The sequence below is a fragment of the Tympanuchus pallidicinctus genome, unplaced genomic scaffold (genome assembly GCF_026119805.1).
Source record: "Tympanuchus pallidicinctus isolate F22 unplaced genomic scaffold, pur_lepc_1.0 scaffold22, whole genome shotgun sequence".
Taxonomy (NCBI): Eukaryota; Metazoa; Chordata; class Aves; order Galliformes; family Phasianidae; genus Tympanuchus; species Tympanuchus pallidicinctus.
The window spans coordinates 40,753,333-40,766,757 of NW_026294739.1; the positions used below are offsets into that span (position 1 = coordinate 40,753,333).

At 55.5% G+C, this 13,425-nt stretch overlaps 2 protein-coding genes and 1 non-coding gene across 3 annotated transcripts; 1 reads left to right on the top strand and 2 right to left on the bottom strand.

Annotated features, from left to right (window-relative positions):
- Nucleotides 1-812: 812 nt before the first annotated feature.
- LCAT (lecithin-cholesterol acyltransferase) lies at nt 813-6,772 on the bottom strand. The gene is made up of 6 exons (XM_052687132.1): nt 6,572-6,772; nt 4,292-4,448; nt 3,886-4,001; nt 3,450-3,545; nt 2,955-3,179; nt 813-1,979 (listed from the first exon to the last, which is right to left on the bottom strand). The coding sequence occupies exons 1-6, from the start codon at nt 6,723-6,725 to the stop codon at nt 1,345-1,347; spliced, it is 1,383 nt and encodes a 460-aa protein (XP_052543092.1). The 5' UTR covers nt 6,726-6,772; the 3' UTR covers nt 813-1,344.
- A 497-nt stretch (nt 6,773-7,269) lies between these two features.
- TRNAK-UUU (transfer RNA lysine (anticodon UUU)) lies at nt 7,270-7,342 on the top strand. The gene has a single exon. It is a non-coding gene; the product is annotated as a tRNA-Lys (tRNA).
- A 2,171-nt stretch (nt 7,343-9,513) lies between these two features.
- Nucleotides 9,514-12,104, bottom strand: LOC128082709 (C-factor-like). Its single transcript, XM_052687157.1, has 6 exons — nt 11,876-12,104; nt 11,559-11,610; nt 11,211-11,398; nt 10,151-10,309; nt 9,853-9,972; nt 9,514-9,721 (listed from the first exon to the last, which is right to left on the bottom strand). Exons 1-6 carry the CDS (start codon nt 12,020-12,022, stop codon nt 9,608-9,610), a joined length of 780 nt encoding a protein of 259 aa, XP_052543117.1. The 5' UTR covers nt 12,023-12,104; the 3' UTR covers nt 9,514-9,607.
- Between the last annotated feature and the right edge of the window lie 1,321 nt (nt 12,105-13,425).

The window sequence follows — 13,425 nt, forward strand, 5'->3', positions numbered from 1 at the left end:
GCTGCCCCGCCGCCCCCTCACGCCGACGCGCGCAGCCAATCCGCGCCGCGGCCGCCTTCTCGCATCCAATGAGAGAAGCGCGTGGCTGGAGGCCCCGCCCACCGCCCTGCCAGGCCCCGCCCACCCGTGCGAGGCGGCGGGAAGATGGCGGATGGCGGCTCTGAGCATCTGGATGGTTTTGAGCTGCTGTGTGCGGTGGACTCAGCCCCGTATCCCAGATTTTGGCACGTCTGTGGTTGTGCCATGAGGCCCTGGTGGCGTGTGCCACCCACTCGTGAGGTGCTGTCTGGAAAGGAGAATCTCACGGGCTTTCCTAAGGAGGACATTGAGACTAACCCCGAGCTCGCGGGATCACCCCAAACTCAGATCATACATCGAAGAGCACCGTGCGAACACTTCTTCAACACTGGCAGGCTTGGGGCTGTGGCTGCGTCCCTGGGGAGCCTGGTGGTGAAGAACGCATCCCCAGCAACCAACTTGCTGCAGCCTTGAGCCTCATTTCCCATCACCGCTCACCACACAGCTCTCACACACTCACACAACGGCTGGATTGGAAGCCACCTCAAAGCCCATCGAGCTCCAACCCAGCTGACCCCCCAGCTCAGGCTGCCCATGGCCCATCCATGGCCTTGGGTACCCCCAGAGATGGGCACCCACAGCTCTGGACAACACCTCACCGCCATCTGAGTGGAATGTTTTCTCCTGGTACCCTAAACGAAATCTCCCTTTGGATTTCCATTGCACATTGGTTATCACCCAGCCACGCTCGTGTAGGCGAGCTGGGAGACGCTGCACAAAGGAGGCTGGAAGTGTAGAAGCCAAGTATGTTTATTAGGTAGATCTGCTGTTTCTAAGCCAGTCTTGCAGCAGGGACTCAGCTTGTTGCCTGTGTGATGGGGGCTGGCGGGGGCCCTTCTGCAAGCTGTGCCTATCCTGTCCTTACCCACCCTGGTGGCTGCCCCGGCACCATGAGTGCTATCTTGCTTATATGGAGTCCTGTATAAAAAAGAGGCTATGACACCACGGCCTGAAGAGTCTAAAGATAGCTTGCTAGCATTGAGGGCTTGCTCACACGCCGTAATCCACGAGTGTGATGTTAATGAGCTGGCAGCGTGGTTAATTATCCATCCACTAGTGGGAAGTGACAAGACTCTGAAGTGTAATTAATCACTGCTCCCAAAACAAAAAAAGCCCAAACATTCAGAATGGAAGAGAGTGCCAACCCATCCACCTGAGCTGTTGTTCTTGCTCCTTCTCATAGATACCCAGCTCGGAGTCCTTTACTCCCCTTCATGCCAGCTTCTGGTGGATACAAGCATGGAGAGAAGCTGGTCATCACCTCCTTCAGTTCTTTCTGGGCTCCTTAAGGACTTTGTGGCCCCTCCTCCCTACCTCTGGGCTGGATCTAAGAGCACCCATCTGCTCCGGCTCTCTCTGCTCCTTGTTGCTAGCCCCAACCTTGGTGCTCCCCAGCAGTATGTCATTGATGGAGGTGAGCGTCAGGTTGCTGAAGACCATGTTGAGGTGGTCGATGCCTCGCAGCTCCTGGACGTGCACTTTCTGCTTTTGCTGGTTGCGCCATCGCTTGCACAGCTCTGAACTGCGTTTGTTGACAGTGTCGTCCCCATCACCATAAATCATGTCCACAGGGTCCTCGTAAGGAAAACGCTCATCGTATATGTAAGTCTCCACTGTGGGATAGCCTGTGCCATAAAGGCAATATGTGTCCACACCGGGAGGGGGTAATCCCTTCAGCAAGTCCTTCATGTCCTCCCACATGTACCAACCATCCTCCAAGTTGACGTCGGTGAAGAACCGCTGGTAGTCCCGGTAGGTGTAATTGTAGGAGGGTGTGGAGATGAAAACATGGTCCTCTGGCCAAGCCAAGCTCGTAGGGAACATCCAGGGGCTGGTGGTGGTCATACGCTGCTCTTCACGCAGCTTGATGTTGGACATAAGTGGGATGCCCTGATTATCACCTGCAGGACAGACAGACCGCACCAAAACACACTCTTGGGCAGCTGAGATCGAACACCTCTTGGCCACTCCTGACTGTCAGCATGCACCTATCAGGACCCTCCTCTCTGACTTCAGTCCTCCAGCTGGAAGAAGAGGCCGAGTGTTGACAAAGCTGGATGGATACTGTCCCTAACCAGCTGAGTCCTGCAAGTTCTACAACTCCACGTATGAGTGAGATGAGCCCAACGGGGCTGATGATATGTTGTCAATCTGCATTCATCCTACAAGCCTGGGTGTTTTTAGTTTTAAGACCATGCAACAATAGAATTACCTCAAAAAAATGTCTCTGGCCCATGTGATAACAGGGAAAAACGTGATGACTAAGAGTGATATGAGGCGTCAGATGTTAAAATTTGCAAGCATGTGTTTTTAAATGAATTCCATGCATTTTGGAGGCTCAGGTTGTGACTTGTGGATACTTGGGCTGTCAGCGTTAGGCAAGTGACTGTGGCTTTCTGGACTGAAAAGAGGCTAAAGAGAAACTAGGTGAAGGAAGTTAGAAGCCTGAAAAAAGAAAAGCTTATGGAGGATGGGCTCTGAGATACAGGGAGATGCAAGCAAGTGATGTAGGTCAGTGTGCGTGTCCCTTCAGGGGCCTCCATGTCCTCAGCTGCATAAGGGCTGTACTGCTTGGAGTAGAAGTCCATCTAGCCCACAGCCCTGCACTGTTGGAGGCAGTGCAGCTCCCCAGTTTCTGGGGAGGCAGTGAGAAGAGAGTGAGCGTGGCCCAGACTGCTTTCCTAGCCCCATGACGTGTGGCTGGTACATTACTTTTGCCCAGGATGGGCAGTTCTGATTTCAAGGAGCACCCCTAGCCCTCAGCTGTCTGGCCCCCAGTTCTTCTACCACAGTGTCTGCTCTCTGCTCATTGCCATTCTTCCATTTCTGCAGGAGAGAAAGAAAGAAGAAGCCTCTGCACACAAGGAATCACTCACCTGATGCAAGGACACGCAATGGCTTGACAGATCCTCCCCAAGGGGCCCCCAGCGAGATGAAGCCCCCGATGTACCGATCTTTCCAGGCTTGCTTCTGCTGGAGCAGGAAGTAGAGGACGTTGAGGTTGCCCATGCTGTGCCCAATGAGGAAGACGCGCTGCTGGTACTCATCGTGCATCTCCTCTATCAGTGCCTTCAGGTTCTGGAAGTATTCAGGCTGCTCCTCTGTGGACAAGAGAGACAGCAGCTCTTGGTCAGCTTCACATAGCCCCAGGCTGACACTAAGAGCCTCAGCCAGAGAGGCGTGTGGGCACAGATGCCAGAAGTGCCACCGCATACATTCCCATGAGAGTGCTATTCACAGCCACAGACGGCCATCCCTGTCCAAGGAAGGACGAACCATGCTGAACCACCACACTGCTCCTCAGCCTGCTCACTGAGAACCACCCTGCCTCCCTCCCTGCACGTGTGATACGGCCACAACCCCAGACTTACGGGGACCAACCCTCCAGTCATAGGGGGCTGCCCGAACTGTCTGGTCCCTCACGTAGCCGTTGTTCACCAGGTTCTGAACCAGGGTGTGCAGGTAACCTGCAGAGAGAGAAAAGGTGGGATTCACGTCTTTGGTCTTCTGTTATCCTTTCTCTGTTCTTATCCTGATCACAGGCTGGGATTTCATCTGCTAAGCTCTGTAGCTTGACTGCTCTGGTCAGAGATTGCAATTCTATGCATCCTGGAGGCATAACACAGCACTTGGAGCTGGAAAGGAATTGTCCTGGGGCCATCATCCTTCACCCAAGTGACCTGGGTTCCATTAGCTCCGCAGGACTGAGCTGGGATGAACTGCACAGATACAGGGGCTCCTCTCTGTTGGGTGATACATGACAGCCCTGGATACCCTGTGCCTCTCCACGAAGCTGGCTCCTCTCACCTGCCAGTTTACTCTGATCCAGGTACTCCACAGAATAGGTTTTGCCAAAGCCAGGCACACGAATGTGCACCCCGGGAGCGTTGGTCATTTTCCGAGCCGTTCGGTTGTACACTACCCTGTGGAGGGAACAGGACAGAAGTCAGCAGTGGGGTCACATCCTGACCCTGCCGCTCCAGGGAAGGCTGGCAGCATCTGCAGGAGGTGCTGAGGACAGGCTGTCGTGAGCACATGGCGGGGCAGGGAAAAGGGGAAGGTGTTCAGAAAGTGTTGATGAGAGCTGTGTTCGCAACACATTCCAGGAAGGACGGTTTGTGTGCAGGGTCAGGGCCACAGAGGGAGGAGAGGGGAGGGAGATCCCTGGTAGGTCATTAACCCGGGGAGCTCCTGGGATGGGGGTGAGCGGTACCTGGTGTTATCAATCCAACAGTCAACTCCCACTGGCAGGAACGTGTTGAGGTTGAGCCAGATAGTGAAATAGTCCTCGGTTTTGCGGTAGCACATCCAGTTCACTACATCCGGCTTGTCCAGTTTGGCTTCCAGCTGGTTCCCAAGGCACCCGGGCACTGGGGACATCACAGAAGGAGAAATACAGCCAGGTAAATCTCAGTTTGTGGAGCTGCCTGGCCTCATGCTTCCTTGACCCACAGCCCCCCCTGGGGCTGCCTGGCTAGGGACACCCTAGGAACCTGCAGTTGGTTGCTGCTGGATGTCGCTGGAGCAGCACTCATGGAGACCAGCCTGCTTATGCCTTGGTTCTCACCAAGCACAGCACATCTTATGGCACTTGGAGACACAGGTTGGGTGCAGAAGGATTGGAATAGTGCTAAAAGTGCATCCTATGGGACCACCAAGCTGCCACCCTCATCCAGTGTTGGCCCAAGAGAATGGAGATAACCAGCATGGAGCCCCCCTATGTTTCTCCCCAAGCTTGTCTGGGTTTCCCTCCTCCTATCTGCAGCCACAGGGTTGGTGCCCCTCGGAGCTGCTCAGCCCCACCGTATCCAGTGCTCTACTCATCATACCCATCAGTTTGTCCACGTGCTGATGCCCAAGGCCTGCACACTGCGGGCAGCCTGGTGTGGGGATGCTCTAGTGCATCCCAACTGCCACAGCCACAGCTCCATGGCATGGCAGAGCATTCCCAGGGGTGCAGGTGCATTGTATCATATAAGAGGGGAATGGGGCATGCTGGCTGCCTTGCTCGACCTGCTCCACAGCTCCCTCAAACCTGTGCATATGGGGAAGTTCTAATCCTGCTTTCAACACAGGGTGAGGATCAGCACATCCATGAGAGGATGCTGGCACAGAAGAGACTGGGCTTCAGTTGGGAAGCTGGACCTACACTGGAAGCAAGCAGAGCAGGTGGCAGTTCTTGGGACAGGAGGTCAGCCCGTGTCCCATGGGGCAGCCCCATGGGGGGTTGCATCCCAAGGGTGTTGGGGGTGGCTGGGTGCCCTCCTCCTGCCTCACCATTCCGCCTGGTACAGCCAGCACCCCAGTGCTTAGCTCTGATCTCTGCCTCACCTCAGAGAGGACACTAGGTAATTATTAAGGGAGTTCCTGTGGGGGCAGAGGGGTTATCATTGGTCCTAAGGGCACTGGGGGTTTCTGGGATACCAGACCCAGGGGGATGGGCTGCACATGAGTGCCATCTCGACCACCCTACCACCCCAGTCTGGGCACAGGGCATGGGGCAGGGCTGAGGCTGGTATGGAGGCACGGGGCAGGGGCAGGAAAGGGGAGAAAGGGAGGTTCGAAGGGGGTGCTTAGAATGAGGCTGCCTGGGGGTCTGAACAAGCTGCAGGCTCACAGAAGGGCAGTGGAGATGCTCCTGCTGCTGCACGCCATCTTGAGAAGTGGCACAAGGTCACTCGTGCTGTGCCATTCCCTCCCTGGTATGGTGACAGTCTCCTGGCCAACAAGGCTGCAGCCACTGCCTCTCCAACCACACAGTGCCAGAGGCTGTGTGCCTGCCAAACAGTGTGCCAGGCTGCCCTGTGCATCGAGAACTCCACGGGGAAGGGAGTTCATAGGGTCAGTCTTTGGATGTTCTGCTTTTTCTCTTCTCTTTTTAAAAGGGAAAATCCTTCTGAGTCAAGAAAAGGGTGAAAAATAACCCCCCTGCTCAGCACAGTTCTCGTGGCAAAATCCCACGCCAGTGTTGGCACAAGGAGGCAGATTGCAGCCACACGCTGCCAGCCAACTGCTTGCAAACAACCCCAGTCAGGCGGATGGTGCCATCCCCACCTCCCCAGGTGATGCCCCTGTGCACCTCCCTGTGCACCTCTGATGCAAGGAGAAGCTGCCCACCAGCTCACTGTAGCCCAGGCAAGATTGTCTGCTGTGGGTCAGATGCCCTGCAACAGCAGAGGATGAATTAACTGCAAAAATCACAGGGCAAGCTGCAGGGGAGCAAGAGTTGGTACTTTCCATTCCACTGGAACAGAAGCAGCAGCAGTATGGAGCTGCAATCTAGAGGCTGTTGCAACCCCTATCCCCTCCATCAGCAGAGCCCATAAGCAAGGCAAAACCTGAACCCCACCTCAGCTGTGCTGGGGGATTTCAGAACCCCTTTTGCTTTCTTCTGGAGTGAGTATGGCAGCCCATGCACCCTCAGAGCTCCTACATGGTAGGACACACAGATACTGCAAAGCGCCCTGGACTCACCAGGCAGCTGTCACCTTACCGAGCACCACGGGTGGTGTCCTGTTGGTCGGGGGTGCCTCTGGGGTGGTGGTGGGTGGAAAGAGCACGTTGAAGAGCCAAAATTGGGACGTGGGCTGCAGGATTAGCAGCAGCAGCAGCGTCAGCAGCGTGAGCCCAGCGTCCGTCCTCCCCATGGCCAGCTTGGCTGGGCTCCCTCCAGCAAACGGAGCAAACGGGCTTTTATATCTTAGGCAGGTCCAGGAGCCCGGGCTGCAGGGGAGGGGAGAGCTGCAAGGGGCTGGCCGGGATGGGGAGGAGGGACTGGGAGGGACAAAGGCCCGGCCTTGCAAATGTGCCATCCCCTGTGAACGCTGCGGTGGCCGGAGACACTTTGTACCCTCAGAGATCTGCCCACGGGCGGCCAAAGGCATTGATGTGTTTGGTGAGTGAGCACAGCGTGCGTGCGGCAGGTGACGCCAGTGGCGGACACAGCAGGCTCCCTGCAAAACCACGGCCGTGCCTTGGGTCGGAAGGGAGGTTGCCGCATCACAGCGCAGAGCACTGAGCCCGCTGTGATCGCTGCCGGCCCCTGCTTGGCTTGTGTTCTCCCCGTGTTCCGACAGCTGAGGGCAGGGCTGCAGCTGTGAGTTCGCAGCACCCCCCTGCTTGCCCCCGTGGTGGAGGCGATGGGGGGCCTCAGTGGGCCGTCCTGAGCATCTCCCAAAGGCCCAAACGGGAGCCTGGATAGCTCAGTTGGGAGAGCATCAGACTTTTAATCTGAGGGTCCAGGGTTCAAGCCCCTGTTCAGGCGAAGCTTTTATCCTTTCAGCGGGACGGAGGGCAGCCGGAGCAACGCTACCCGGAGCGACGCACGCCGCAGCCTGGCCCACGCGCTGCCTCCTCACTCTTTTCCCTCCCGGGCGCTCTGTAGAGGAGGAGCTCGTGCCAGACGCTCAGAAGCCTCCTGCTGCCCCCTCTCTGCAGCTCTGCAGCTCTTCACCAATCACTCGCCTTTGCTCAAACATCCTGACAAAACACCACTTCTCTGCAGGACCTGCTCGCTTCCGTCCTTAGCCAGAACGGAGCTCAGCGCTCCGCAGACGTCCCAGGAGTCTGACTGGAAAAGGGCTGCCTGCCTGCACGCGTGTCCACGGCTTGGAACTGGGGGGACTCTGATGGAGCTGAGCTCCTGAACCTGCTGGGGCAGCCCAAGGTGAGAGCAGGGAGCTGGACGTCCGGTGACTCGGTCTGCTTAGACTGTGTCCCTACCTGGGGGGGTCTCAGTCTCCCCTGGGGCAATCTTATCAGTCTGCACTGTCCTCAGCCACTCATAGTGATTATAATATCATTATTATCTTATTTGATCTTCCTTCTGGGATGTCCTTGTTCCTCACTGGCCCCTCCTGGAGTGGCTTCATCTCTGGGAACCATCATGGGCTGTCCATCCAGCAGTGACCCTATCCATCAGATTGTCCCATGGGTTGGCATGGACAAGTCCAGAATTTGAGACAAAGCATTGTCTTCACCTCCCTCATTCTGCACCCTTCTCAGTCCTTCTCCTTCACCCCTCAGGAAGGTTTGGTTTTCAACCTGAACATGCATTAGTTGTTATTCTTCATTGTTCTTCAGGTGGGCTTAATAGACTTATTCCCAGAACTGACTTTCTGGGGAGGGGGAGAAAAGAGGGATGATGAAATTGTCTTTTTCCCTTTCTGTGTCTCAGCTGTATAAAAGTGGGATGGGTCAGCCTCTTTTCCCAGGTAACAGGGATAGGACAAGAGGTCATGGCTTCCACTTGCACCAGGGGAGGCTCAGGTTGGATGTTCCTGAGGCAAACGAGCCATGTTGCCCTCAATTTCCATATCCAGCCCCTTCCCTTCTGACAGGACGATCTCAGACGAGTAGGAAGAACCTGGGCAGCAGCCCACCACGGAAATCCATGCCCTCCCACAGCCATGGCACAGCCCTTATGCCCAGGGCAGAACCCCTCGCCCACGTTCTGCTCCTCATTCTGTTCTCTTCCTGAAGTGGATAAGGGATGAAGAAAAATATCAGCCTGCAGCCAAAAGCCTCCCTCTTCCCTTCCCGTGCACTTGTGGCTCCTTCACCAGCTGAGCCTTGAGTGACTCCCCAGAGGGACCTGTGAAACACCTTGAATTTCTTTCCTGAAAGCTGCTGTGAGCTCTGCACAGCTGTCAGAAGAGGGCACTAAGACGAAGGAAACCGTGTTTCAATGGGCTGCAGGCTTGTGAAGAGCAAAAAGCCCTTCCTCCAAGTGGAGGCCCTCTGGTGCAGCGCAGAGCTCTCCGTGTGCCTTCGGGAATGTGGGAAAAGGCTGATGGAAGGGGTCTGCAAAGGCACTGGCAGAAGATGTCTGTGCCAGCATGGGATCCTCTCTGACCATTAGACCAGTGAGCAAGAAACATCCTTGTAAAGCACGGCCAGATTCTTTGAAGTGCAGAGCGGCACCAGATAGCCAGAGACATCCTGAGGCAGCCTCAATAAGGGGAAGACCAAAACACTAATGGTCATCCGGAGAGGTGAAGAAATGGACTGGAAAAGGAAAGGCAGCTTTAGAAAGCAGGAACTGGCAGCTGCTATCGGCTGTTCCAAGAAGAGGAACAGACAGATGAACAGGACAAATGAAAAGTGGTCAGAGAGAATAGAAAATGCCCTTGTCTCCTGGCTGTCCCAAGGGAAAAAGAGGAATTAGTAACAGCCATTGTCTGCTCCCAATGGTGGTGTCATGCACCGCTGATGTCCGACTTGCTTTCTTCCCAAAATGCAGCCCCTCTCTCCAAGGAATCCCTGTGCACAAACGTTTCCACAAGGTCTTCTGACAGGACTTGAATCCCCCATTGGGTAAAAGGCAGCCTGAGCCTGGATCCTGTCATGTAGGCCTCAAAGCATTGGTGAAGACTGTGAAAATTGTACTTGAAACAAGAGCAAGAGGGCGGCTCACAGACTGCACATACACTGCAATCATTGTTTACAGTCACAAGTTTGTTAGGACAGTGCCACAAGTCAATGTAGCAACAAAGAGATCACTGTCAAAATCCAAGGCTTGGCCAGCATCTCACCAGGCCATAACTTTCCCTTCCCAGTTCAGGAAGGTCCCGCTGTCCTTTTCAGAGAGCTTGGAGAGCACCTTCAGCATCCCTCCTACGCTTTCATCCACTGTCACTCGGGACTGCAGGGGCAGAGGGAGAAAAATAGCTGTGAGCCCAAGGGCCCAGCCGATCCAGGAGCCTTCAATACACAGGGAGCTCCACATTCCCACTATAAGGGATTCTTCCAAACCTTGGCCAGAAATGCTCTTACCTTATCTTCTAATGTGCCTCCCATGTCTGTTTTGACCCAGCCGGGATGGAGAGCAACACAGAGGATGCCGTGTTCCCGGTACCCCATGGATTGGCACCTGGTGAGCATGTTGAGAGCAGCCTGTGGAGACAGCACAGGGATCAGGTGGGGATGAGAAGGTGCAGCACAGGGACCCCACAATGGTCTTCCCGTGCAGTCCCAGTCCCAAAAAGGATCTATATTGACATGGCCCCTTGTGGTTAAGCCTGGGGCCAGGCGTGGGAGTGTGTTATGAGGGGGAACCAGCAACTGAGAGCACCTTGCTGCAACGATATGAGAGCGCTTGTCCGTACTGCCACAGATAGAGGTCCTGAATGGATCCAGCAGTGCTGGACATGTTGATGATGGCTGCCTTGCTGCAGCTCAACCCTGAGCCCGGCTTCTCTTGGGCTGCCTTCTTCAGAAGAGGCAGGAACGCCTGTGGAGAAGGGAGAAGTGAAGGTCTGGATGATGGCAAGGTGAACATGAGGCAGCAGATGGCCTGGAGCCAAAAGGGCTGACCGTGTCCTGGGATGCCTCAGGCACAGCCCTGCTGATGGGCAAGGGGAGAACTCACCTCGAGCACTGGGTTGGGTGCCACAGTGTAAGAAGGACATAGAACTATAACTGAGCATCCAAAGGAGGGCTGTGAGATGGGGAGGGGTCTGAGGGCACTGTGCAAGGAGAGCTGAGGGCACTGGGTCTGCTCAGCACAGAGCAGAGGAGGCTGAGGGGAGGTCTCATGGCAGCTGCAGCCCCTTGTGGCCTACAGCCCCTCATGACCTATGGCATACAACTCCTCACAGGGAGCAGAGGGGCAGAGCTCTTGGGACAGCAACAGGACCCAAAAAACAGCATGGAGCTGCGCCAGGGGAATGTTGGGTAGGGATTAGGGAAAGGTTCCGCACCAGAGGATGGTGGGCACAGCACAGCTCTCCAGGGCAGTGCGCATGGCCCTGAGCTGCTGGAGCTCTGGGAGAGCTGGGGCACTGCTATCGGTCATAGGGTTTGACTTTCAAGTGGGGCCATGTGGAGCCAGGGGTTGGAGCTGATGATTCCCATGGGTCTTCTTCAAACTTGGGATTCTGATAATTCTGTAATTCCTTCCACAGCAGCAGTGTAAGCACCAGCCCCAATGGCAGCTGCCTTCCTTTTCCTCCTGCTCTGGATTCCAGCTCCACAGCACCTGATCCACAACTTTTCAGAGCATCTCAGGAGCACCACGCGTGACATCAGCACAAGAGCAGAGCAGGGCTCTGTCCCACGGGCCCCTTACTTTTTCCACTGGGGAAATGCAGAGACACAGAGCAGAATGTTCCCAGTGTAGGTGAGCACATTACCTGGCTGAGCAATAGAGGTGCAATGGTGTTGGTAGTGAACACATGGAGCATGTCATCTAGTGTCTCTGTGTCAAGTGAGTTGTTATTTCCTATCCCAGCGTTGTTGATGAGGAGGTTCAGCCCCGAGCCCTTGAGGCGCTCCCCGACGCTGGCTGCGGCCGCCTTGATGCTGGCGGGATCGGTGACTTCTGCAGAGGCGAGGTGGGGAGGTGAGCGCCCGCTGCCCTCGGTGTCTGCCAGCAGGCACAGTGCTGGGACAGAGCCCTGCACCAGGGATGGGGGAGGACGGCGTGCTGGCAGAGCAGGGAGCCCAGGGAGGCAGCCTTGTGCTCCAGCTGTGTCACCTACCGAGCGGGACGATGACCAGGTTGGGGTGCTTGGAGGCCAATTTCTGCAGCTCCTGTAGAAGACGGCTGATGTGAGCCTTGTGTCGCACTCTGAGCTGCTCAGCCAACACCAGCCCTTTGCCTGCAGCCCTGGGGCACACGGTGCCAGGCAGCGGCAGCAGCTCCCTTCTTGAGCCCTGGGCACGCCATTGCTTGCATCCCACCCCAGTTCTCCTGTGCCTGAGGTCCAGGGCTGCAGCTCCCTGGTGGAGACCCTCCCACATCCCCCCTCCTGCAGCAGCCCTGCTGTCCCCCACCTCAGCTCCAGCCCAGCCTCACCTGCGCTCGCTGTCCCTTGGGATCCCGGCAGCCTGCAAAGACCCACTCAGGTGGGTTTGGCAATGCCAGCAGGTGCTGGACAAAGCCCAGGCCGATTCCCCGGTTGGCCCCAGTCACCAGAGCGGAGCGGACACGCAGCTCTCCCATGTTGCTTCTCCTGCTTCTGCTCAGCACACGTTGTTTGCTCAGTGCCCAAATGCTTCTTATAGCTTGCTCGACTTATAGCCTACTCACACTGAGCTTGCGCAAACCCTCGGTTCTGAGTTCAATATCTCCAGCTCTTTGACCTGTTCAGGGAAAAGCTCCTGGCTGGGAGCCAGCCTTGCAACGGGCAGAAATGACTTTGCTTTTTATGGTAAACTGTTCTGATAATGTATATGGAAGGTGTGTGCTCCTTCAGAGGTATCTGGTCGAGGCCTTTTTGCTGTGCCTTGTGAAGAAAGAGAAAAATCCATAAAGACTGTGCAGGGACACATCGGACCTAAAAAGGGATCGGGATGTGTTTGTGCAAACCCATCCTGGACAGTTATAGACCTGACTGAGGAAATGCGAGACTGAGATAGCTTGTTCCATCAAGTGTAGCTCATAGAGCATCGTCCTGATCTTGGAAGCAGGGAACGTTATGGAACAGATCATCCTGAGTGCCAACATATGGCACACAGAGGACCATCAAATGATCAACAATCATCCAGTGTGGTCTTACGGAGGGTGGGTCCTGCCTGACTGAACCCAGTCTTGTTCTGTGACAAGACAACCCGCTTAGTAGACAAAGGAAAGGCTGTGGATGACGGTAGACTGGATTTTAGTAATTTTACACCCTCTCCAATTGCATGACATTCCACAGGGATGGGCGCCACGTCTTGCACCTGGATCACAACAACCCCGTGCAGTGTTATGTGGTCGGGGAAGAGCGGCTGGAAGGTGCCTGGTAGAGAAGAACCTGGATGTGCTGGTTGACAGGTGGCTGAACATGAGGCAGAATGTGCTCAGATGGGCAAGAAGGCCAACGGCTTCCTGACCTGCACTGGAAATAGTCTGGCCAAGAGGACTAAGGAAGTGACCGTCGCATTGCATGTGGCACTGGTGAGACTGCATCTCCAATGCTGGGCTCAGTTTTGGGCCCCTGACTGCCAGAAGGATCTTGAGTTGCCGGAGTGAGTGCAGAGAAGGGCAGTGCAGCAGATGCAGGAGTTATGGGGAGACACCGAGGGCATGGGGCTTGTTTGGTTTGGAGAAGAGGAGACTGAGGTGAGACCTCACAGCTCCCTACGGCTCCCTGAAGGGGTGCAACAGGGAGGAGGTGTCGGTCTCTTTTGTGAGATGTGGAGCAATAGCACATGAGTGGGAGCAGCTGCCAGTTGTGTCAGGAAGTTCCTGTTGGACGTTAGGAAGAATGTCTTCATGGAGAAGTTTTGTCAAACAGTGCAACGGCCTGACCAGGAAAGTGGTGGATTCCCCATCGCTGAGATATTAAGGAGAGGTGTGGAGGTGGCTCTTGGGCACACAGTTTAGTGATGGGGTTCTGAAATCAGGTTGGACTTGTGAACTTG